The following is a 23930-nucleotide window of genomic DNA, read 5'->3' on the forward strand; positions in this document are numbered from 1 at the left end:
AGTGGGGGGGCGTGTCCGACGAACGCACGTTGCGCGTGATGACGCAGTGGACGTTGATTGGGTGGGAAGAGTGCCGGCCTCCGTGCAGACTTGGTGCGCGCCTGGTAAGTGGATCCCTTGCCTGCCGCTAAGGTAGGCTATTGTCCGTGCGCCTTGCTCGTGGGACCCGAGTGGGGGTCTCACTGCGCCTGTCCACTCAGTCTCGGGTGTCTCCTAGCCTGGCCGCGGGGGGCACCGTTCTCTAGGTGTGCGAGGCTTAGGGTAGGGGCCGCCCTCGGATCCCGCTCCTCCTCCAGGGGGAGGCGGCGTCGGGCCTTCCAGGCCTACCTGTGTTTGAGACCTCGCGGAGCGTGGTTGGCTGAGAGGTTTGGACGGAGTGGGTGGTTCCGCTAGACCGTCGCGTGTCCCCCGACCCCCAGTCCTACTGGCGCTGGCAGCTGGACCCCAGGGCTGGGCCGCTCTAGCACACCCTTCCGAGCACCCAGCCATCAGGGCGCCCACCCATCGCCCCTGTAAGTTAATATTTCCAGTAGCGAGAGTGTGAATAAAGAGCAGGGCCGCGAGGCGAACTCCACAGACCAACAGGTTTTATTCGGGATAAAAGCCTGGGACGGCTGAAGGGGAAAAAACGGCACACCTCCCTTACAACTGGCAGAAAGAGTGAAGTCCGGCGGGGCTGATGGGAGCGGGCTGAGATGGAGGCGGGGTGGGAGAGCGGGCTTATCATAAATGGGGAACTTCAAGGTTTCTGCAGCATTGGTGTCCTCAGAGGCGGCGGCGCCAGCTGTGGTCTTGGGCTCGGGCTCTCTTTCGAGATTGGCATGAGATCGGCAGAAAGCACAGTGTTGTGTCTGTCAGAGGGGAGGAGAGTGCTTTTAAGGTATTTTACAGTCAGCCACGATTGGCCCTGATGGTAGGCCCTTTACCTTCGCACTCCAACGGCTGGGAGTTCCTCATGTTCCACGTTCCAAGCCAGCCTAGACAGGGAAGTCTGTTCCAGTTAAACACACACACACACACACTCACACACTCACAAACATCACACATGCTCGAAGTGGAGCTCAGGCTCGAAAGTGGTAGAGTGCCAACTTTGAGTGGAAAAGTTAAGAGACAGAGACCTGAGTTCACACCCCAGTATGACCACCCCCCCAACCACCAAAAAAGGGAGTCCAGAAGTGGATTTTTTGGGGGGGAGGAGGGTCGGTTGTGGGACTTGAAGTCTGGGCCTGGGCACTGCCTCTCAGCAATTCAGCTCAAGGCTAGCGATCTACCACTTGAGCCACAGCACCACTTCCAGTTTCCTGGTGGTGAATTGGAGATCAGAGTCTCATGGACTTTTCCTGCCTGGGATGGCTTTGAACCGAAATCCTCAGATCTCAGTCTCCTGAGTAGCTAGGATTACAGGCGTGAGCCACCGGCGCCAGGCTTAGAAGTAGATTTTTTAAACTTTAAATTTGTTACTCATCTTAATTTCTTTTACCTAGTGAACAGAAACCAACATGTCAGAGTGGGAGTCTTACTACAAAACTGAAGGTGAGGAAGAAGAGGAAGAGGAGGAGCTCTCTGATGCAATTGGTAGGTGACTTTAACCTGTAGTACTGTCCTATGTGCACAGGAAAACGCAAATCTTGTCTATGATTGAGTTTTGCAGAGTTGAACTAGGCTCTTTTATTCAGATCCTACTATAGTCTTTGGAATATTTCCTTTCTTTTTTCTTTCTTTTTTTTTTTTTTTTTGCCAGTCCTGGGTCCTGAACTCTGGGACTGGGCGCTGTTCCTCAGCTCTTCAGCTCAAGGCTGGCACCCTACCACTTGAGCCACAGCGCCACTTCCGGCTTTTTCTGCTTATGTGGTGCTAAGAAATCGAACCCAGGGCCTCATGCATGCAAGGCAAACGCTCCACCACTGAGCCACCTTCCCAGCCTCGTTGGGATATTTCTAGCCTTATTTTTACTGATTGCACCATTTGTGTGTGTGTGTGTGTGTTTCTCTCAAAAATTGATACTCTTCCTCTGTGTAAAAATTACTGCAATAATTGAAGAGTAAATATTAGCAACACACTTACAGGGTAGAAATTTCAAGATAGCCTTCAAATTTGGGAGTCTGTTCAGCAATATGGTAACACATAGAACGAAGGAAATGAAGGGGCCATGTAAGCTATAATCTACATATTAATTTAACTCTTGGGTAGAAAAATTTTAAACTGTGTGTGTGTGTGTGTGTGTGTGTGTGTGTGTGTGTGTGTGTGTGTGTGTGTGGTTGTGGTGGTTGTTGGTACTAGGGTTTGAACTCAGGGGTTTGCACTCGCTAAGCACATGCTCTACCACTTCAACCACCCCTCCAGTCTTTTTTGTTTTGTTGTCAGTTGTGGTGCCTGAACTCTGGGCCTGGGCGCTGTCCCTCAGCTGAAGAGCTCTTCAGCTCAAGGCTAGCACTCTACCACTTAAGCCACAGCGTCATTCTGGCCTTTTCTGCTTAATATGGTGCTGAGGAATCGAACCCAGGGCCTCATGCATGCAAGGCAAGCGCTCTACCACTGAGCCACCTTCCCAGCCCCCTCCTCCAGTCTTTTATGTATCTTTCAGCCCATATTTTCTAGCTGTTATTTATGTTTTTGTTTGTGGGCATGAGCAATTGTATATCTGTATTTTTTTAAATACTGTACATATGTTGTAATCATATGCATGTGTCTTTTTCCCTCTTAATTTGATTTCAAAGAATTACAGGCATACATAATTTTCTGTTTTGCCTTTCTTGTTATATCTTTCTACTTAAATATCTATGTGTGATTTTTATAACGTGGTTTAAATATACTATAGCTTATTCATCCTATTTCCTATAGGAAATGGAAAAATAAGTAGGTGGATTGCAGTCAGGGCCAGACGCAAGCATAAACATGAGACTGTCTCAAAAATAACTAAAGCATAAAGAGCTTGGGGAATGTCTCAAATGTCATGGCACGTTACACCTGCCTAGCAAGTGTAAGACCTTGATTTCGAGCCCCAGCACACTCTACCAACTACCTCCAAGATTGAAAACTATAATTGTGAGATTCAGGCAGGAGACTTGTGAATTTGAGGCCAGTCTGACGAGCCAGGCTTGGTGTCTCTTGCCTGTAATCTTAGCTATTTAGAAAGTGGAGATTGGAGCCAGGCGCTGGTGGCTCAAGCCTATAATCCTAGGTACTCAGGAGGCTGAGATCTGAGGATTATGATTCAAAGCTAACCCGGGCAGAAAAGTCCGTGAGACTCTTATCTCCAATAAACTACCAGAAAACCAGAAGCGGCGCTGTGGCTCAAGTGGTAGAGCGCTTGCCTTGAGCTGAAGAGCTGAGGGACAGTGCCCAGGCCCAGAGTTCAAGACCCATGACCAACAAGACAAAAAAACAAAAAAAGTGGAGACTGGAAGGATCCTAGTTCGAAACCAGCTTGGGCAAAAAGTTAGCAATGTATCATCTCACCTAATAGCAGGGTATGGTGGCAAGGGCCTGTCAACACACCTATACAGGAAGCATAAATAGTATCACAGTCCTATCCGGCCTGGAAAAAACACTAGCTCCTATCTGAAAAATAGCTAAAACAAAAACGACTTGGGACATAGCTCAAGTGGTAGAGCACCTGCCTAGCAAGCATGAGGCCCTGTGTTCAAATCCCAGTACTGCCTAACCCCCACCCAAAAGGAGGGATGTAGTTTAGCAGTAGAGTGCTTGTCTAGTGTATTCAATCCTACAAACATCAAAAGAAAAGAAAAATGGTAACTTGAGGATAGAGAGGGGAGGGGAAAATGAGACAAAAGGAAGGAGGGAAGGAAGGGTGACATTGACGAAGAAGCATTGTGCTCATAAACCATTAGGAATTGTAACCTTTTTGTACAACTACTTAATAAAGAAAAAAAAATAGGAGCTAGAAGTGTAACTCAGTGGCAGAGCAACCTCCGTAACAGAACTCAATGGGTTAGAGATGAGGCTTCCTTGGGAGAGTGACTGCTATGTGAGTCCCAGAGTTTACCACTGTGCCACCTTCCCAGGCCCTCGAGTCCCAGAGTTTAAAACCCAGTTCTACCTGCCTCCCCCCTCCCCCAAAAAAAGAAAAATTCAAAACTAATATTTAGAGTTGTATACTTGGATGAATCCAGGTATGAGTTTTGTTGCTGGGAATTGAACTAATTTTCTTGCACTTACTAAGCACCCTATCACTGAGTTGCCCTCAGCTAATTAAAACTATAAAGGCAAATAAGGAAGTGATTGTCAAAAGTCAGGATAGAAGTTACTTTTGGGGAGACATGGGCATTGTAGTTGAGAGAGAATATAGTAAAGATTTCCCGGATCGTTGGCAAGATTCAAGTTTCTGACATTGAGGGTGTTTTTAAGTGTATTCACCTCCTTTCCATTTCCCCATAGGAGAATATCAGTATTCAGGAAGAGACAGTTTGATTTTTTTGGTAGATGCCTCCAGGGCCATGTTTGAGTCTGACAGTGGAGACGAATTGACTCCTTTTGATATGAGCATCCAGGTAAGATGGTCTTTTTACTTAATTAAAATGAATGGAGGGGCTGGGTCCAGTGGCTCACATTATAATCCTACCTACTCTAGAGACTGAGATGTAAGGATTGAAGTTTGAAGCCACTGCAGGCAGCAAAGTCCCTGTGAGACTCTTACCTCCAATAAAACCACTTAACAAACTGGAAGTGGAGCTGTGGCTCAAGTGGTAGAATGCTAGTCTTAAGCAAAAGAGTTCAGGGCCAGTGCACAGGCCCTGAGTTCAAGGCCTACAACCAACAAAAATAAAAATCAAATAAATGTAGGGAGAAGTCTGTGGAGCAAACGTGGAAAGGTGAGATGATGTCTGGGGTCTGAACAGAACCACAGACATCTTGGTTGCTAACTTGAACCTGTAGCACCCACACCAGTCAGAGAAGTAGCCAGACCTCTTTCTCAACAACAAACCTCAGGCAAGGACTCAAACCTACCCTCTCCCCAACCTCTCCCCCCCGCCCCACTCTTGAAGTGCTGGTGATGATGAAACCAAGGGTCTTGTACCTGGTAGGCAAATGATCTGTCATTGAGTTGCATTCCCAAGCCTCTGCTCTGAGCTTCCTCTTTGGTGGGAATCATTGTTTAATTTATTTGGTGCTGGTCCTTGGCTTGAGCTCAGGGTCTGAGCACTGTCCCTGAGCTTTTATGCACAAAGCTAATGCTCTACCACTTGAGCCACAGCTCCATTTCCAGCTTTTTGATAGTTAACTAAGGATAAGACTTTCCTGCTAGGGAGTGTGGCTCAGTGGTAAGAGTGCTTGCCTAGCATGCATGAAGGCCTGGGTTCAATTCCTCAGTACCACGTAAACAGAAAAGGATGGAAGTAATGCTGTGGCTCAAGTGGTAGAGTGCTAGCCTTGAGCAAAAGAAGCTCAGGGAGGTGGGGAGGGGAGGATTGAGTGTGGGGGGGGAGGGAGGATGGGAAGGGATGGGAAGGGTAAACAAAGGAGGAGGCTACAACGCTTGATAAGAGATGTACTCACTTTCTTGCCCATGTAATTGTAACCCCTCTGTACAGTATTTTCACAGTAAAAAAAAAAAAAAAAGAAAACTTGAACAAAAAAAAAAAAAAAGAAGAAGCTCAGGGACAGTGCCCAGGCTCTAGGTTCAAGCCCCAGGACTGGCAAAAAAAAAAAAAAAAAAGACTTTCCTGTTCAGGCTAGCTTTGAACCTCAATCCTCAGAACTCAGCTTCCTGAGTAGCTAGGATTCCAGGTGTAAGCCACAAGCATATGGCTGGAATCATTGTTTAAAAGAAAGTAGAGTTGGGATGGTGGTGTACTCCTGTAATCCCAGCACTCAGTCCTCCTGCCTCAGCCTCCCAAGCGCTGGGATTACAGGTTTGCTCTCCCACATCTGGCTCGAATCATGTTTTTGATTTCTTACCTTCTGTTAAATACAGATTGTTCTTTGTGTTGTATTACAGATAAATATCTATTTGTAGATAGATACTTGTATATAAATAGCTATACAGATATATATTTACTTATAATTTATAATACATGTAATTTATAATTTGTAACATATAAAGTATAATTTATAGGTATAGGTATATATCTATACTTACTATCTAATAGATATCTCTGCCCATCACACTAGATTCAGGAGTTTCCTGAAGATAGAGGTTATGTCCTAGCCTAGTGCCATGTATAAATTCAGCTGCTTTATATTGAGCACATACTAGACACCTATGGAACTATAGTACTATGTAAATACTCCTTTACTGTTTATTTTTGCAGTGTATTGTGAGTGTGTACACCAATAAGATCATAAGCAGTAATCGTGATCTCTTGGCAGTGGTGTTCTATGGCACAGAGAAAGACAAAAATTCAGTGAATTTCAAAAATATTTATGTCTTACAAGAGTTGGATAATCCAGGTCAGTAATGTTCTAAAAATCAGTGTTTTTGCTTATCCAAGAATGTCACTACCCCAAACAAAGAGGACTGTGGATGAGGAATCTGCCTTCCCGTTGTTTAGGCGCGTGCTTTCCTGCATGTGTAATATTCATTGACTTAACAGAAAGGGCCCTCTGTTAGCCTGTGGCGAAGATGGAACTGATGCTCTTCTGGTCTCTCTGCCCATTTGACTCCTGCCTCTGATCAGGTGCTAAACGAGTGCTAGAGCTTGACCGCTTTAAGGGACAGCAGGGAAAAACCCATTTTCAAGAGCTCATTGGCCATGGATCTGACTACTCATTGAGTGAAGTGCTGTGGGTCTGTGCCAACCTCTTTAGTGACGTCCAGGTCAAGATGAGCCATAAGAGGATCATGCTGTTCACCAATGAAGATGACCCTCATGGCAATGACAGTGCCAAAGCCAGCCGGGCGAGGACCAAAGCCAGTGACCTCCGTGACACAGGTGAGCATTTTCCTTGCTCTTTTAAATCGGCACTTAATTTGATGTCTTGCTTTGTTGCTGGTGTCAAGTTTTTCTTTCCTTTTCTTTTTTTTTTTTTTTGGGGGGGGCCCTCCGGTTGTGGGCCTGAACTCTGGGCTCTTCAGTTCAAGGCTAGCGCTCTACCACTTGAGATACAGTGCCACTTCCAGCTTTTTTTTTTTCTTCTGCTTATGTGGTGCTGAGGAATCGAGCCCAGGGCCTCATGCATGCAAGGCAAGCGCTCTACCACTGAGCTACCTTCCCAGCCCCTAAGTTTTGCTTTTCATTATCTAGAATCAAATGAAAGAATAAAGTGTGTTGGGCGCCCGTGGCTCACACCTGTAAATCCTAGCTATTCAGGAGCCTGAGAACTGAGGATCATGGTTAAAAGCCAGTGTGGGCAGGAAAGTCTATGAGATTCTTATCTCCAATTAACCATCAGAAAACCAGAAGTAGCTCTGTGGCTCAAAGTGGTAGAGTGCTAGCCTTGAGTGAAAAAGCTCAGGGACAGCCCCCAGGCCCTGAGTTCAAGCCCCATGAATGACCAAAAAAAAATGTTAGGGAAGTAGAAGTGTGGTTCCGTTGGTAGAGCACCAGACTTGAGTGTAAAAGCTAAGGGTCAGTACCCAGGTCTCAAGCACACGTGCGCGCGCACACACACACGTTTACGCCTACCCAGGTCTCAAGTACACACACACACACACACACACACACACACACACACACACACACACACACACACACACACACACACACACACACACACACACACACACACACACACACACACACACACACACACACACACACACACACACACACACACACACATTTACGCCTATAATCCTGTATTCCAGAGGCTGAGATCTGAGGATCATGATTCAAATCTAGCATAGACAAGAAAGTCTTGAGTCTCTGAGCTCCAATTGATAAACAAAAAGCTTGAAGTTCAGCTATGTAGCTCAAGTGGTAAAGGGCCAGAGCGTCAAGTGAGAAAGCTAAGGGACAGAGTCCAAAGCCCTGAGTTCAAGCCCAGTACTGGTAGACAAAACAAAACTAGAATAAAGTGAAGTGGGGGTGGGGATAACCTGTTTGACATTAACACTGAAAGTGGCTTTGTCATACTGTCTAGAGGCCTCTACCAGAGCAAGCTTGTGTGTGTGTGTGTGTGTGTGTGTGTGTGTGTGTGTGTGTGTGTGTGTGTGTGTGAGTGTGTGTGTGTGTGTGTGTGTGTGTAAGGGCATATATGTATGTTTGGCTCAAATTAGGAACCTTGTGTTTTCACTTGGCTTTTAAAAAGCTCAAGGCTGGCATTCTACCACTTAAAGTCATATTTCAACAAGCATTTTTACTGGTTGGAGACACATGTCTCATGAATTGCCTGGGCTGTCTTTGAACTGTGATCTTTAGATCTCAGTCTCTTGAATAGCCACCTGCACCCCAGTACAAGCTTGTCTTGACTTCAGTGCTGTCATGTATAATTACTTTAGTATGTTATCTGTAGCTCCTGTAACAGCTGGTTTATATCACACAAGTAACACTACATACTTGGAGATCATCTATTCATTCATTTATTTTAGTGTTTTCTTTTTTTATTGGTTCTAGGGTTTGAACTCAGGGCCTGGGCACTGTCTTTGAACCTTTTTGTGCTCAAAGCTAATGCTCTAACACTTGAGCCACAGTACCACTTAAACTTTTTTTTGTTTTGTTTTGTTTAGGTGGTACTGAGGAATTGAACCTGGAATTTCATGCATGTTAGGCAAGCACTCTACCACTAAAGCCACATTCCCAGCTGGCCCGCTCACTTTCTGCCTCTCCTTATACCAGGTATCTTTCTTGACTTGATGCATCTGAAGAAACCAGGAGGCTTTGACATATCCTTGTTCTACAGAGATATCATCAGTGTAGCAGAGGACGAGGATCTCGGGGTTCACTTTGAGGAGTCAAGCAAGCTGGATGATCTCTTGAGGAAAGTTCGTTCCAAGGATACCAAGAAGCGTGTGCTCTCAAGGTGTGTACTAAGCCTAGATCAGCTGCCCCTGAGTCCCAACCTAACCCCAAATAGTGCATTGCTTTGCCTTTCCTGGGCTGTGCTCCTACCTCTCTGGCCTCCTCTAGAACACCTACTGTTTCCAGGCAGCCCAATCTATTTGTTTTGCTTTCTCTTGCAGGGGCTGGTGAGGTATTTCTCTAGAGGAACATGGCCTTCATGCCTTGTTCTAGTACATTGTTTACCGTCATTTTCTCTGTGGGGTAACAATACCAGCCTCATACCAGCTTATTGTGAGGTATACATTTAAAAAAATATAAACAAGCACGTTTAGAATGAAGGCTTAATAAGTTTTAGTTAATAATCATTGTTAAAATTGTATCATCTTGGGTTGGGTGCCAGGGGCTTAGGTCTGTAATTCAAACTGCTTAGCAAGCTGAGGATTGAGGTTCAAAGCCAGCCTAGGCAGAAAAGTCTATGAGACTCTTACTTGAAAAATTAACCACAATTGTGGCTCTAGTGGTAGAACATCAGCCTTGAGCAAAAAAGTTAAGGGATAACACCCAAGCCCTGAGTTCAAGCCCCAGTACTAGCATACACACACATATTGGCTTAAGATGGTTTTTCACCAATGGGAACCAGAATGTTAGATTATCCTCCCCCCCCCCTCCCCCCCAGGGGTGGAGGAAGTGTCTTGTTCTAGTGCTGGCTGGCCTTGAACACACAATTCTGTTTTAACCTGAGTGCTGGGAAACAGGCGGACACTTCCAGGCTTGGCTGCATTCTATTTATATTCTAAGAGCTTCGTTAGCACAAATCAAAACTGAGTGCCATGAAAGGAGTCTGATGAGAAAATATATATAATTTTTCAGTCTGTACTTTTATATTTTCTTCTTCTCCCCCAGGTTAAAGTTTAAGCTCAACAACGACATAGTGCTCACTGTGGGCATCTATAACTTGGTCCAGAAGGCTACCAAGCCTTTTCCAGTGAAGCTTTATAGGGAAACAAACGAACCACTGAAAACGAAATCCAGAGTATTCAATGTAAATACAGGCAGCTTGCTCCTGCCCAGTGACACCAAAAGGTCTCAGGTAGGTAGACATTGCTTGTGATGGAATGTTCTTCCATTCTAGCAAGCGGTCGCAGGAGTAGACACACTGACATCACTTCCACGTGACACACATAGTGATTTCTCTTTGGAGCTGTGGCTTCTGGGTGAGTGTGACTTCGAAGTGGAGAACGTTAAACAGGGCCAGTGTTTATAAGAGCTGTGGCATGCGCAGTCCTTGCTCGAGCAGTGGCAGATGGTGCTTGCTAGTTAGCCAGGACATGTTGAGATGCAAAGTGGGGAGAACTTCACTTTGCTAATAAGCCAATTTTTTTCTGTGTTTTTTGAAATAATATATATCAGCTCTTTGACCTGAAGGACAGAAGATGAGACATTCCCCTTCCCCTTCCCCTTCCTCTTCCTCTCACTTCAGTTTCATCCAGAGAAGAATTTGAGTTGAAATTAAAATCAAATGAGTCATCATTTTAAATTATGTAACACGTGGAAGAGAATCAGTTTTACTTCACTGAAGGACCTTAAAGGGATGACTGAAATTAAATATTATTTTGGTTCAACCCCTGAGATTTATTTTTGGGAACACAGATTTCAACCAGAGAATTTTGCCCTACTTTTCTGGAAGACAAGCTCAGAAACGTCCTGTTCTATTTTGGAAGTAACTAGTTTTTTCGTATGTGTGTCTTTATTTACATACAGAAGTTCTTTGGGCCACCGACTTTTCAGGGCCTGGGCTCTGTCCTTATTTTTTTTCACTCAAGGCTGATGTTCTACCACTTGGGTCACAGTTCTATTTCTGGGTTTTGGGTGGTTAATTAGAGATAAGATTCTTTAGACTTTCCTGTTGAGGCTGACTTCCAACTCATTGGTCAGATCTCAGTCTCCTGAGTAGCTACTACGATTAAAGGTGTGGACCACCAACACTAGGCCACTGAATCTATATCTTGATCCTGAGAAAAGCTTGAGAGACTTAAACAAAAAATTTAAATTGTTATCATAAAGGTGATGTACTAAGGAGTATGGAGTACATTTCTACCTCTTCCCTTCTATCCCCACCCTCAGTTGCATAGTTCACCTTGAATATAGTGGCTAGTGAGGTTTGAGGACCCAGGTTTGGCTCTTGGTAGTGCATTTGTTCACCCATTGTCCCTCCATTTCTGTGCCAGGACTATTTTTGTGTGTGTGCTTGAACTCAGGGCCTGGCACAGTCCCTGAGTTTTTTTTTTTGCTCAAGGCTAGTGCTCTACCACTTCAGAGTCAGAGCTCCATTTCCAGCTTTTTTTGGGCAGTTAATTGGAGCTAAGAATCTCATAGACATTCCTGGTTAGGCTGGCTTCAAACCATGATCTCAAATCTTAACAACCTGCATAGCTAGGATTACAGGCATGAGCCACTGGTGACCAGTGAGGGATTTTTTGGTTGTTGTTTGTAAGATCTGAATTTGACCCTGCTACTAAATCTTGGTGCTAATCATTCTGGATTAAAATACTAACAAGTTTTAAAGTGAACATCTGTTCCTATCTGTTGCCTTTTGTGAATGACGGATAAAGCTGGGAGATTAGCAAAGGAACAGTTGTAGAACGTGGAATGAATTGCCCAGTCAGTGAGTTGCAGTTGACTCACCTATTAAAATTTAAAAAAAAAAAAAAAAGGGGGGGGCTGGGAAGGTGGCTCAGTGGTAGAGTGCTTGCCTTGCATGCATGAGGCCCTGGGTTTGGTTCTCAGCACCACATAAGCAGAAAAAGCCGGAAGTGGTGGTGTGGGTCAAGTGATAGAGTGCTAGCCTTGAGCTGAAGAGCTGAGGGACAGCGTTCAGGTCCTACAACCAAAAAAAAAAGGAAAAACAAAATTTGTAGTGCTAGGATGAACCCAGGCTCTTGCGTATCACATGCCAGGTAGGCATCTAACACTGAGCTGCAGCCCTAGTTTTTTTGTTTTTTTGTTTTTTTAGAAAGGGTTTCACTATATAGCTCCAGATAGGTTAAACTTGTTATATAGCCAGGCTGGCCTCTGATTTGTAACCCTTCTGCCTTAGCTTTGTGAGTGCTAGGATTACAGGCATATACTACCATTCCCCGCCCCCTCACCCCCTTTATTATTTTTTTGAGACACAGTCTGACTGTGTAGCCCAGGCTGGCCACTCCTCCTGCATCTGGCATAGGCACCATACCCAACTTTTCTGTCAGTTGTTGTTGTTGTTTTAATATTTAACAGAAGATAAAGTAGATGGCAGGTATAAAAGTTTATGGCAGTCCCTCAAAATATATTCCCTTTTGGAGGAGAAGGAGGCCTTTGGTTTCTTGCTTCTTAAAGAGAGCTTGGTTTTAACTTGCTGTCATCTGGTCCCCTTTCCACGTAGCTTCAGCATAGTCGTCCTCATTGTTCCCCTCCTAGATCTACGGGAGTCGGCCCATCATACTAGAGAAAGAGGAAACAGAAAACCTGAAGCGCTTTGAGGACCCAGGTTTGGTTCTCGTTGGCTTCAAGCCCTTGGCCGTGCTGAAGAAGCACCACTATCTGAGGCCCTCCCTGTTCGTGTACCCTGAGGAGTCCCTGGTAAATGGTAAGTGGCACAGAGCCAGGATCGATGGAAGATTCTTAACACAGGACACGAGCCATGGTTCCCATGGGTCCTGCCTAGACACTGTACAGGAGATGCTCATGGGTACTTAAAATGATTCATGCTCAACTTTTGGAAATGTGGGGTGAAACCAAGTTAGAGATCTCTTCAGGACCCTTACGATGCTGATATAAAAACATGAAAATGAAAATCCAGGAGATGTGGACTTTTTAAAAAGACTTTTCCTAACTGGGTGCAGGTGGTGCACATCTGTAATCATAGCTACTCAGGTGGGTGAGATCTGAGGATTGCCAGCCCAGACAGGAAAGTCCATGAAACTCTTACCTCTAACCAGCAAAAAACTGGAAGTGGAGGTGTCACTCAAGTGGTACAGTGCCAGTTTTGAGCAAAAAGCTGAGGGACAGGCCAGGTGCTGGTAGTTCACACCTGTAATCCTAGCTACTCAGGAGGCTGAGATCTGAGGATCATGGTTCAAAACTAGCCTAGGGAAGAAAGTCTGTGAGACTCTTATCTCTAATTAACCACCAGAAAACCAGAAGTAGCCCTATGGTTCAAAGTGGTAGAGTGCTAGCCTTGATCTGAAGAGCTCAGGGATAGCGCCCAGGCCCAGAGTTCAAGCTCCACAACCGACAAAAAAAAAAAAAAAAAGGTAAGGGACAGTGTCCAGGCCCTGAGTTCAAGCCCTAGTACTGGCAACAATAACAAAAATCCCAGCTTTTCCTGTGGAATTATTTGAGGCATCAGATAATAGAATAGCTAGGATTACAGGCATGAGCCACCAGCACCCGGCTAGAGGTAGACTTCTTAAAATGCTGGACACCAGTGGCTCATGCCTGTAATCCTAGCTACTCAGGAGGCTGAGATGTGAGGATTGCGGTTCAAAGCCAGCCCAGGCAGTAACGTCTGTGAGACTCTTATCTCTAATAAACCACCAGAAAACTGGAGGTGGTGCTATGGCTCAAGAGGTAGAGCACTCTCCTTGAGCTAAAGAGCTCAGGGACAGCGCCCACGCCCAGAGTTCAAGACCCACTACCAAACAAAACAAACAAACAAAAAAAACAAGCTGGACATGGTGGTTCACACTGATAATATTAGCTGTATGGTCTAAGGCTGGCCTGGGCAAAAATGTGAGACCCTATCTTAAAAATGGAGTAAAAAAGATGAGGGAGCCTGGCTCGTGTGGTAGAATGTGAGACCCTGAGTTCAAACCTCAGTGCTGCCAAGAAAAAGAAAATGAAGAGAATCTGTAGGGTTATATGATGGTCTAAGAAGGAGAGGAAAAGTCTTTGGGATGCTAACCCCTGAAACGTTTGTTTTTTAGGGAGCTCCACCCTGTTCAATGCTCTGTTCATCAAGTGTCTGGAGCGCCAGGTCATAGCAGTGTGTAGGTACACAGCCCATAGGAACGTTCCCCCTTACTTTGTGGCACTGATACCACAAGAAGAGGAGCTGGATGACCAGAAAATTCAGGTGACTCCTCCAGGTATGTGGCTTTCTTTGGAGACAAGGTCTTGCTTTAGATCAGTTGGCCACAAATTCATGATCTCCCTGTTTCAGCCTCACAAGTGCTGGGATTAAGGGCATGGACTACCATGCCCAGCTTTGCCTTTGTTTTATGCTCGTATGTCTGAAAGCTCTCTTAGTTTCAGACCCATCTCTGTTACTTGTTAGCTGACCAGCTTGGGCAAATAGCCATTCTGCTAAGATTCTTTATCCACAGAGGTGGGAATTCTGGAACACCTTCCCCTCCAGGTGATTTTGCATTGGAAATAAGTTAATAATGTGCTGCTTGTGCCCAGTCTCTAGGCATGCTATTAAAAATTAACATTATAAAGCTACCTTTTAGGCCAGGCCACTGGGGGCTCACGCCGGTAATCCTAGCTACTCAGGAGGCTGAGATCTGAGGATTGTGTTTTAAGGCCAGTCTGGGCAAGAAAGTCTGTCAGACTCTTAATTCTAACCATCAAAATGCCAGAAGTGGAGCTGTGGCTCAAAGTGGTAGAGCATGGGCCTTGAGCAAAAAAGCTCAGGGACAGTGCGTAGGTCCTGAGTTCAAGGGCCAACACTAAACAAACAAAGCTATCCTTTAAAGGTTTATTGGGCTGGGAAGGTAGCTCAGCGGTAGAGTGCTTGCCTTGCATGCATGAAGCCATGGGTTCAATTCCTCAGCAACACACAAGCAGAAAAAGCTGAAAGTGGTGCTGTGGCTCAAGTGGTAGAGCGCTAGCCTTGGGCTTAAACGCTGGGCCTGGGCGCTGTCCCTCAGCTCAAAGTGAGCACTCTCCCACTTTGAGCCACAGCGCCACTCCTGCTTTTCCGGTGGTTAATTGGAGATAAGAGTCTCTCAGACTTTCCTGTCCGGGCTGGCTTCAAACTGCAATCCTCAGATCTCAGCCTCCTGAGTAGCTAGGATTACAGGTGTGAGCCACTGGCGCCCAGCTTTTAAAGGTTGGTTTTTAACTCTAGTCATCAGTACTCACAACAGCTCAGTCATTAACCACTCCCCAGCTGAGCCTCGCCTGTCACACGCTTCTCTACTGCTGGGGCTGAGACCATCCATAATCAGCTGGCTCTCAGGCTAGGTGAGGTGCTCTAGGAAGGCTAGAGGACAGAGGAGAGGTAAGGGCTTGGTCCCTCCTTCAGCCCCTTCAGCACCGCCAGCGAGGCTTTGCACTTGGGGGCAGTCATTGAGTCAGTTTTTCTTTTCTTTTTTTTTTTGGGGGGGGGCTCTGGTTGTGGGGCCTGAACTCTGGGCCTGGGTGCTGTCCCTCAGCTTTTCAGCTCAAGGCTAGTGCTCTACCACTTGAGCCATAGCACCACATCCAGCTTTTTTTTCTGCTTATGTGGTGCTGAGGAATCAAACCCAGGGCCTCATGCATGTAAGGCAAGCGCTCTACCACTGAGCCACCTTCCCAGCTGAGTCAGTTTTTCATGCCTAAAACTAGCTAATAACTGGCCTTAGATCTACCTGGTAGTTCTTGCATCTTTCCATTTTAATATGTGCTGGAGAGTGAGGGAAAGAGGAGAGGTCAAAGGGCAGAAGAAGAGGGCAGTGGAGCCGAGACTTCATGCAGCAGGGAGGAGGCTTCTAGATGTACTAGATGCACTTCTAGTTGCTTCTAGAGGCACTCAAACAAGCTAGAGCCTGGATTCAGTGCTGCTGCCATGCAGGGCCCAGGCTGGATGGGACCAATAAACACAGTTCCAGCCTTCCCCTCAGTCCTGAAGGCATCTGCTAAGCCTATCAGGTGTCAGCTAGTGAAGGAGAACAGAGGTATGCAGGCCCCCGACCCAGCCCAGCACCACAGGACATGGAAGGGTGCATTTGTTGCTGAGAGGCAGACCACTGTGATAATTGAAATCGAATCTCAGAAAATGCTTCTCCTGGTCACCAGTGGCTCATGCCTGTTCCTAGCTACTCAGGAGGCTGAGATCTGAGGATCGTGGTTCAAAGCCAGCCCAAGCAGAAAAGTCCATGAGACTCTTAGCTTCAATTAACCACCAGAAAACCAGAAGTGGCGCTGTGGCTCAAGTGGTAGAGCACTTGCCTTGAGCTGAAGAGCCCAGGCCTAGAGTTCAAGCCCCACGACCAACAAAAAAGAAAAAGAAAATGTCTCTCCCTTCTTCAGGCTTCCAGCTTGTCTTCCTGCCCTACGCCGATGATAAACGCAAGGTACCCCTCACTGACAAGGTCATAGCCAACTCGGAGCAAATAGACAAGATGAAAGCAATTGTTCAGAGGCTCCGCTTCAAATACAGGTGAGCACTGCTCACTCTCGGGCTTTTATCTGGAGTGGTCTTCCACGCTGAGTTCCATTAGAGGTGCAGGCCCAGAAGAATGTGTGATAGAAGCTGGGTATGGGATGTGAACCTGTAGTCCCAGTTTTCAGGAGGCAGAGGCAGGAGGACTGGGAAACTGAGACCAGGCTTGGGTGACATAGTGAGTTACAGTCTTAAAGAAACTGAGTTGTGATAAGATTGCCAACTGTTTTTTCTCAGCTGACCTTTGGCATTTCAGCAGGATGTATTTAATGTCATTTAATTGTTAACGTCCCTACATTTTCATTTTATTGTTTTATCACAGAAGTGACAGCTTTGAGAACCCAGTGCTACAGCAGCACTTCCGGAACCTGGAGGCTCTGGCTTTGGACATGATGGAGCCCGAGGCAGCAGTGGACCTGACAAGTAAGAAGCTTGAGCCAAGTCTTGACTGTTTCTCTTAGTTTTCCTGTTTGATGAAACAGAATGGGGGATGAAACCGATGTCTTTATACATCAGAGCAAGAGCTCTACTAACTGTTGGTCATGAGGCTTTAACTCCTGACAGGGCGCTGTCTCTGAGCACTTTTGCTCAAGGCAAGCACTCTGCCACATTAAGCCATGGTACCACTTCCAGTTTTCTGGTGGTTAATTAGAGATAATAGTCACACAGACTTTCCTGCCTGGCCTGTCTTTGAACCATGATTCTCAGATCTTAACCTCCTGAGTAGCTAGGATTATAGGTGTGAGCCACCGATGCCCAGCTTGAGAATTTTTTTTTTTGCTAGTACTCCAGCTCAGGGACTTGTGCTTGCTCAGCAAGCTTGCTCAGCTGGCGGCTTATTTGGCTCCAGTCCAGATTTTTACTGGTTATTCTGGAAATGGAGTCTTGAAGATTTTTCTGCCTTGGGCTGGCTTCAAATCATGATACTTCAAATCTCAGCCTCCTGAGTTCCTAAGATTATAGGCTTCAGCTACCAAGAAGTTCATTCTTCCTCATAAAGAAGGCTGCTGCTAGGATTGGTGGCTCACACCTGAAATCCTAGCAATTCAAGAGGCTAAGATCTGAAGACAGAAGATTGAAGTTGGCCAGAGCAGACAAATTGGACAGACTCTTATTTCCAATTAACCAGCAAAAAAAAAGCTGAACTGGAGATGTGGCTCTAGTGGTAAAGCACCAGCCATGAACAAAGAAAATAAATGAACTCAAAGTCCTGAGTTCAAGCCTAGGTACTGGCAGATAAAAAGGCTACCTTTTTGATTTCACTCTGACCAGTTGATGCATTTCCTAGCCCTCTCTAAAAGCTTAACCTCATTGACTGTCAGACGATCTTTGCTTCAAAGATTTTTCTAGACTGCCTGGGAGTTGACTTGTCTAATTCTGCAGTGAGGAGGACAGAGGGCCAGGTTCCTGGAACCTGCCTCTGAACTAGGCTGCCCTGTGCTTACACATCTGTGAAATTCAATTCTATATAATACTGAGTATCTGCAGTATGCCAGGTGCTGTTGGTCATCCTGTGCATCAACTCATTTAAATCCTTAGTCTATGAACTAGGGGCCATCATTGTCCTAATTCTAAAGAGAAGAGAATGATTTATCCAAGGTACATGTATTAAACAGTAAGTGGTGGATCAAGGATTAGAATCCAGCATCTCTTGCCTAAAGCCCTTGCCTGAACCACTGTGCTTACTGCCTCTTCGATACACTATGTGCTCTCCCTGATGCTCTCCCTGAGAAAAGTCCCCTCATCATCCACTGTGGGAAGCTTTTGGCCATCTCTGGCCTTGCTGTAGTTTTTGTATCATGGGGCTTGAACTCTGGGCCTGGGTGCTGTCCCTGTGCTCTTCAGCTCAAGTCTGGCAGTCTGCCACTTGAGCCACAGCACCACTTCGTTTTCTGGTGGCTTATTGGAGATAAGAGTCTCAGGGACTTTCCTGCCCAGGCTGGCTTTGAACTGTGATCCTCAGAGCTCAGCCTCCTTAGTAGCTAGGATTATAGCTATTCTTCATAAGGATTATAGACATGAGCCAGCAGTGCCGGCTGCTGTAGTCTTTTACACAGGGAGTTCACTGACAAGTAAATATCCACTGGGAAGCAATTGGATTTAATGGAGAGTCTCACAAAGGTTAAAACAATCAGAATCATTCGTTTGGCAGGCTTCACTTCCAAGTTATACTATGCTAGACAGTAGATGTATTGTAGGTATTATAATCCATACCCACAGATTCACCCAAGCTCAGATTAAAAAAAAACAAACAAACAAACTTGGAAAACCGGGCACTGGTGGCTCACACCTGTAATCCTAACTACTACTAAGGAGGCTGATATCTGAGTTTCATGGTTCAAAGGTAGCCTGGGCAGGAAATTCTGTGAGACTCTTACCTCCAATAAACCACTCAAAAAACTGGAAGTGGCGCTGTGGCTCAAACAGTAGAGCACTTGCCTTGAGCTGAAGAGCGCAGGGACAGCGCCCAGGCCCAGAGTTCAACCATGATCAACCATGATCAACGCCCCCCCCCCAAAAAAAAAAGAAAAAGAAAAAGTGCATCTGCATTGAATATGGTAGCCTTTGGGGGTGAGGATCTTTATTCCCTAAAAGATAGTGTTAAATCTATTTCCACAGCATCACCATTGTATATTGGGTAGAGTAATAATCTAGAGGTGATTTAAAGTATGAGAGAGAGGTTAAATGCAAATGCCTTGCCAGTTTAAAGAAGGGGCTTGAACAGTGGAGGATTTGCTGGGAAGCAACCCTCACACCCAGGGACGGCTGTACATGGGAGACGCTGAAAGGACTTTATTGAATGATTTTTGGTCATCAGGTCAGCTGCCTTCTTGCAGGCCCTTCTGACCTCACTTCCAGCTCCTGCTTCTCATGGAGCTGGCTGTGGACCACCCCAGCCTTGCTTGCCACTTACCTGGCCACTCTTCTGTGCTTGGATTTTCTAGTGCCCAAGGTTGAAGCAATGAATCGAAGACTGGGCTCCCTGGTAGATGAGTTTAAAGAACTTGTCTATCCACCAGACTACAATCCAGAGGAAAAAGTGAACAAGCGGAAACGAGGTGAGGAACTGGGTGTGGAGTACAAAGTGGCTTAAGTTTCTAATTGTCAGGGTCTGGGGATCAAAGCCAGCGTTAGGCATAACGAGTGAGACTGCATCTCAACCAATGGCCGAGTGTGGTATGTGTCTGTCATCTCAGCAGAAGGTAAGCATAATGGCTGGGTGCAGTGATGTGTGTGTGTGTTTGTTATTCCTAGTAACAGAGCATGCAGGCAGGAGGATCACAACCTAGGCTGACCCAAGCATAAAGTAAAATCCAACTTTGAAAATAACCAAGATGAAAAGGGGCTTTAGGAATAGCTCAAGTGGTAGAGTAGCTGCTGTGTATGTGCTAGGTCTTGCGTTCAATCCCCAGTTTGGGCCTGGGCAAAAAAGTGAGATCTTATCTCAAAAATAACCAGTACAGGACAGAAATGGAGGCGTGGATCAGCAGTAGAGCATATGCCTAGCAGGTAAGAGGCTCGCAAGTGCAAACCCCCAGTACCAGGGCAAAACCAAAACAGAACAAGTGGTCATTTAAATCCGAAACAAGAGAAAATGCGCCAGATGCTAGTGGGGCATGCCTGTAATCCTAGTTATTCAGGAGACATATCTGAGGCTTGCAGCTTGAAGCCAGCAGGGGCAGGAAAGTCTATAAGATTAATCGCAAAAAGCCAGAAGTGGAGCTGTGGCTTGAGTGGTAGAGCACTAACGTTGAGCGAAAAAAGCTCAGGGACAGTACCCAGGCCCTGAGTTCATGCCTCAGTACTGGGAGAAAAAAGAAAGAGAGATTGAGAGGATGTCTTTTCCTATGCTCTTAGCAATCCTGGACTTTTTTTTTTTTCCTACAAAAAAATGGTACATGGAAAATTTTGTCTTTTTTTTTTTTTTTTTTCGGTTGTTGGGCTTGAACTCTGGGCCTGGGCACTGTGCCTGAACTCCTTTTGCTCAAGGCTAGTACTCTTACCACTTGAGCCATGCTTCCAGTCTAGCTTGGGGTAGGGGGAGGGAGAGCAGAATCTCCCTTCAACTTAGATTCTCCCTTGGCTTTTTTGCTTAAGGCTAGAGTTAACCATGTAAGCCATATTTCCACTTCCAACATTTGATACTGTGGACTGTGGCTCAAAATGGTAAGAGTGCTAGCCTTGAACACAAAAGCTCAGGAGACAGCATTCAGGCCTTGAGTTCAAGCTCCTTGACTAACCAAAAAAAAAGTTTCACTGATTTCAAACTGTGATCCTCAGATCTTAGCCTCTTGAGTAACTAGGTACAGGTATGAGCCAGTGGTGTCTGGATGTTTATTTTTTGTGCCACTACTGGGGTTTGAACTCAGAGCCTTGGCTTTTCCATTCAAGGCTGATACTCTACCTCTTAGCTACACCTCCACTTCTAGATTTTTGGTGATTATGGAGATTACGGAGAATTCCATGGGCTTTCCTGCCCAAGCTGGCTTTAAACCATGAGTAGGTAAAATAAAATAAAATTTAAATTAAAAAAAAAAAAAAAGAAATGTACTCATTTCCTTGCTCATGTAACTGTAACTCCTCTGTATAATATTTTTCACAATAAAAAAACTTATGTAATAAAAAAAAAAAAAAAAAAACATGAGTAGGATTACAGGTGTGAGCCACCGGCATCTAGCTCTTTTGTTTTAAAATTAAAGCTGCTTTGTGAAGACTTGTCTTCCCCACGGCCCTACGCATTGCAGTTATACAGAATATTGTCAACCAGGACTCTGCCAGCATATGGCATTGATAGTATTTCCAGTCATTCCTTCCTGCTCTTTTCTCAGATGATGACGCTTCTAGCAGCAAAAAGTTCAAGGTGGAGTTATCTGAAGAGGAGCTGAAGGAGCACATCAACAAGGGCACACTGCATAAACTCAATGTGGCCACACTGAAGGAGGCATGCAGGATGTACGGGCTGAAGTGTGAGCTGAAGAAACAGAAGCTGCTGGATGCCCTCACCAAGCACTTCCAGGACTGACCGCACAGCCAGCCGCCTTCCACACCACAGGCTGCTGTCTTGTTTTTTTATACTGGTCCTGGGGCTTAAACTCAGACTTGGGAGCTTTCTCTGAGCTTCCCTTTTTTTTTTTTGTCAGTCATGGGGCTTGAACTCTGGGCCTGAGTGCTGTCCCTCGGCTCTTCAGCTCCAGGCTAGCGCTCTACCACTTGAGCTACAAGCCACTTCCAGTTTTCTGGTGGTTTATTGGAGATGAATGCCTGGGCTGGCATTGAACCGTGATCCTCAGGGCATGAGCCACTGGGCCAGCTCTCTAAGCTTCTTTTGCTCAAGACTGAGTCATACCTTCAATTCTAGTTTGTTTTGTTTTGTCTTTTTTTTTTTTTTTTTTAAGTAGTTAATTAGAAATAAGTCACACAGACTTTCCTGCCTGGGTGACTTTGAACCATGATCCTCAGATCTCAGCCTCCTGAGGAGGTGGCCTGAGCCACTGGTACCAAGTTTCCTGTTTTCTTTTTTCCCACCAAGTTATTAAGTGTTTCTCCTGAGCTGCAAAGAGCTGCCTGACAGAAACCTAGGGGACATGTGGGACCCGCTGCTGTGGAGGCAGGGCAGCCCTGCTTTGCTGTGCCTTACTGTGCTGTGCGAATAAAGAAACCAAATTTTGTACTGTATACTGTTTTGCATCACTTAACATAGTTTTCTCTCCCACTGGGAACTCATCCTAACAATGGAAATACAACATTGTTTGAACTGTGATCCTCAGATCTGTCTCCTGAGTAGTTAGGATTACAGGCATGAGCCACCAGTGCCCAGCTGTTTTTTTTGTTTGTTTTTGAGACAGTCTAGATAGCCTTCAACTCACAGATCCTCCTGTCCACTTGACAGACAAGTACCTCTATGTGTTCTTTTCTGATTCTTTCCTTGTTAGGACAAGAAGGAAGACAATCCACTGGGCATGGTGGCTCATGCCTGCAACCCTAGGTACTTGGGAGGTGGAGATCAGAAGTCTTGAGGTTCAAGCCCAGCCTAAGCAGAAGTTCATGAGACTTCATCTCCATAAAAGAAGCTGGGTGTGGTATATCTCTACCACAGTGGTTGCTGTGAGGAGGTGTAAAATTAGGAGGAGTGTGTTCAAGAAAAAATTGAGCCTCTAAAAGAAATAGTTAAGGGCTGGGAAGGTGGCTCAGTGGTAGAGCACTTGCCTTGCATGCCTGAGGCCCTGGGTTCGATTCCTCAGCACCACATAAGCAAAAAGAAAAAAAGCCGGAAGTGGCACTGTGGCTCAAGTGGTAGAGCGCTAGCCTTGAGCTGAAGAGCTGAGGGACAGCACCCAGGCCCAGAGTTCAAGCCTCACGACCGGACCCAAAAATAAACAAACAATAAATAGTTAAGGTAAAAAAGGGCTACAGGCATGGCTCAGTAGTAAGAGGCCCCAAGTTCAAACTCTACTGTAAAAATAGTTAAAAAGGAAGATAATTCTTCCACTTAGAAGAACTAGTGCTCTTTTGCCTTTTGGAGAAATTAGACCACTTACCCTTGTTAAATGAAGTATGGTTAGAATCTCTGGATTCCAGATCAATCTATAAAGGGATTAATTGTGGTAGTCACAGCCATTTATGTGTATGTAAGAGAGTAAGAAAGTACCATCACTAGCCTGGAGCTGGTGGCTCATGCCTGTAATCCTAGCTACTCAGGAGGATGAGATCTGAGGATCACAGTTCAAAGTCAGCCCAAGCAGGAAAGTCCATGAGACTCTTAGCTCCAGTTAACCACGAGAAAACCAGAAGTGGTGCTGTGCCTCAAGTGGTCGCCTTGAGCTGAAGAGCTCAGGGACAGCACCCAGGCCCAGAGTTCAAGCCCCACTACCGGCAAAAAAAAAAAAAAAAAAATCCCATCACTGAGTCCCTGGTAATGCCGGAGGGTCCTGGACTATGAGAAGGGGCCTTCTGGCACATTCCCAGTTGACTGGTTTTTGGGCCAGTCATGGGGCTTGAACTCAGGGCCTGGCACTGTCCATCTCTTGCTGAAAGCTAGTTAGTGGTCTACCACTTTGAGCCAGAGCTCCACTTCTGGTTTTCTGGCGGTTAATTGGAGGTAAGGGTCTCATGGACTTTACTGCCTGGTCTTACTTTGAGCTGTGGTTCTCTTATTTTAGCCAGAAATTTCAGCCTCCTGTGTAGCTAGGATTACAGGTGTGAGTGCCACCAGTGCCTCGCTCAGTCTGGCTTTTGCTTTGTGGCTCCTGAATGACTTCATCCAACTTTCAGTATCCTTTCGCCTGTTCGATTTACAACATGGGAAGTATGAAACCATTTCAAAGGAAAAACAACAGGAGTGCCAAACAGGCATAGGAATATTAGAATAGCCACTGTGATTTGCGAGAAATACTGTTTCTCTGAAACTAATGTTTGCTTCCTTAGCAATAAATAAAAAGCAACAAACTACATACACAACTCAGCCCCGCAATGACCCTTCAGTCTGCCAGGTGGGGCTGTCGCGAAATCTCGCTAGAGACTTGGGCCTGCACATGCGCCATGCGTGTCTTGGACTCAGCTGCAGCAGGGCCTGGCTGCCATGACAGCAGGACACCAAAGCAACCTTAACCAAACTCCAGGGA

The 23930-nt window shown here is 45.7% G+C and overlaps 1 protein-coding gene across 3 annotated transcripts; it reads left to right on the forward strand.

The window, feature by feature from the left end:
- Positions 1-4: 4 nt before the first annotated feature.
- Xrcc6 (X-ray repair cross complementing 6) lies at positions 5-21984 on the forward strand. Of its 3 annotated transcripts, none has more exons than XM_069999642.1 (13): positions 5-104; positions 1485-1575; positions 4399-4511; positions 6273-6411; positions 6639-6893; positions 8739-8922; positions 9807-9993; positions 12360-12528; positions 13868-14029; positions 16176-16305; positions 16631-16731; positions 19254-19367; positions 21138-21984. In XM_069999642.1, the coding sequence occupies exons 2-13, from the start codon at positions 1500-1502 to the stop codon at positions 21329-21331; spliced, it is 1824 nt and encodes a 607-aa protein (XP_069855743.1). In that variant the 5' UTR covers positions 5-104; positions 1485-1499; the 3' UTR covers positions 21332-21984. The 3 variants fall into 3 exon arrangements, with proteins under 3 accessions (XP_069855743.1, XP_069855744.1, XP_069855745.1); XM_069999643.1 differs by having other exon boundaries at positions 103-132; XM_069999644.1 differs by lacking the exon at positions 5-104 and adding an exon at positions 459-512.
- The last annotated feature ends 1946 nt before the right edge of the window (positions 21985-23930 follow it).

Source organism: Dipodomys merriami, unplaced genomic scaffold (assembly GCF_024711535.1).
Source record: "Dipodomys merriami isolate MVZ:Mamm:240054 unplaced genomic scaffold, mDipMer1.0.p SCAF_55, whole genome shotgun sequence".
In the NCBI taxonomy this organism is placed as follows: domain Eukaryota; kingdom Metazoa; phylum Chordata; class Mammalia; order Rodentia; family Heteromyidae; genus Dipodomys; species Dipodomys merriami.

Bases quoted from the DNA above. Each gene is read 5' to 3' on its own strand.
- Xrcc6 (XM_069999642.1), top strand. From the start codon at position 1,500: ATGTCAGAGTGGGAGTCTTACTACAAAACTGAAGGTGAGGAAGAAGAG. The intron at 1,576-4,398 runs GTAGGTGACTTT...ATTTCCCCATAG, and splicing joins GGAGCTCTCTGATGCAATTG to GAGAATATCAGTATTCAGGA. The intron at 8,923-9,806 runs GTGTGTACTAAG...CTTCTCCCCCAG, and splicing joins AAGAAGCGTGTGCTCTCAAG to GTTAAAGTTTAAGCTCAACA.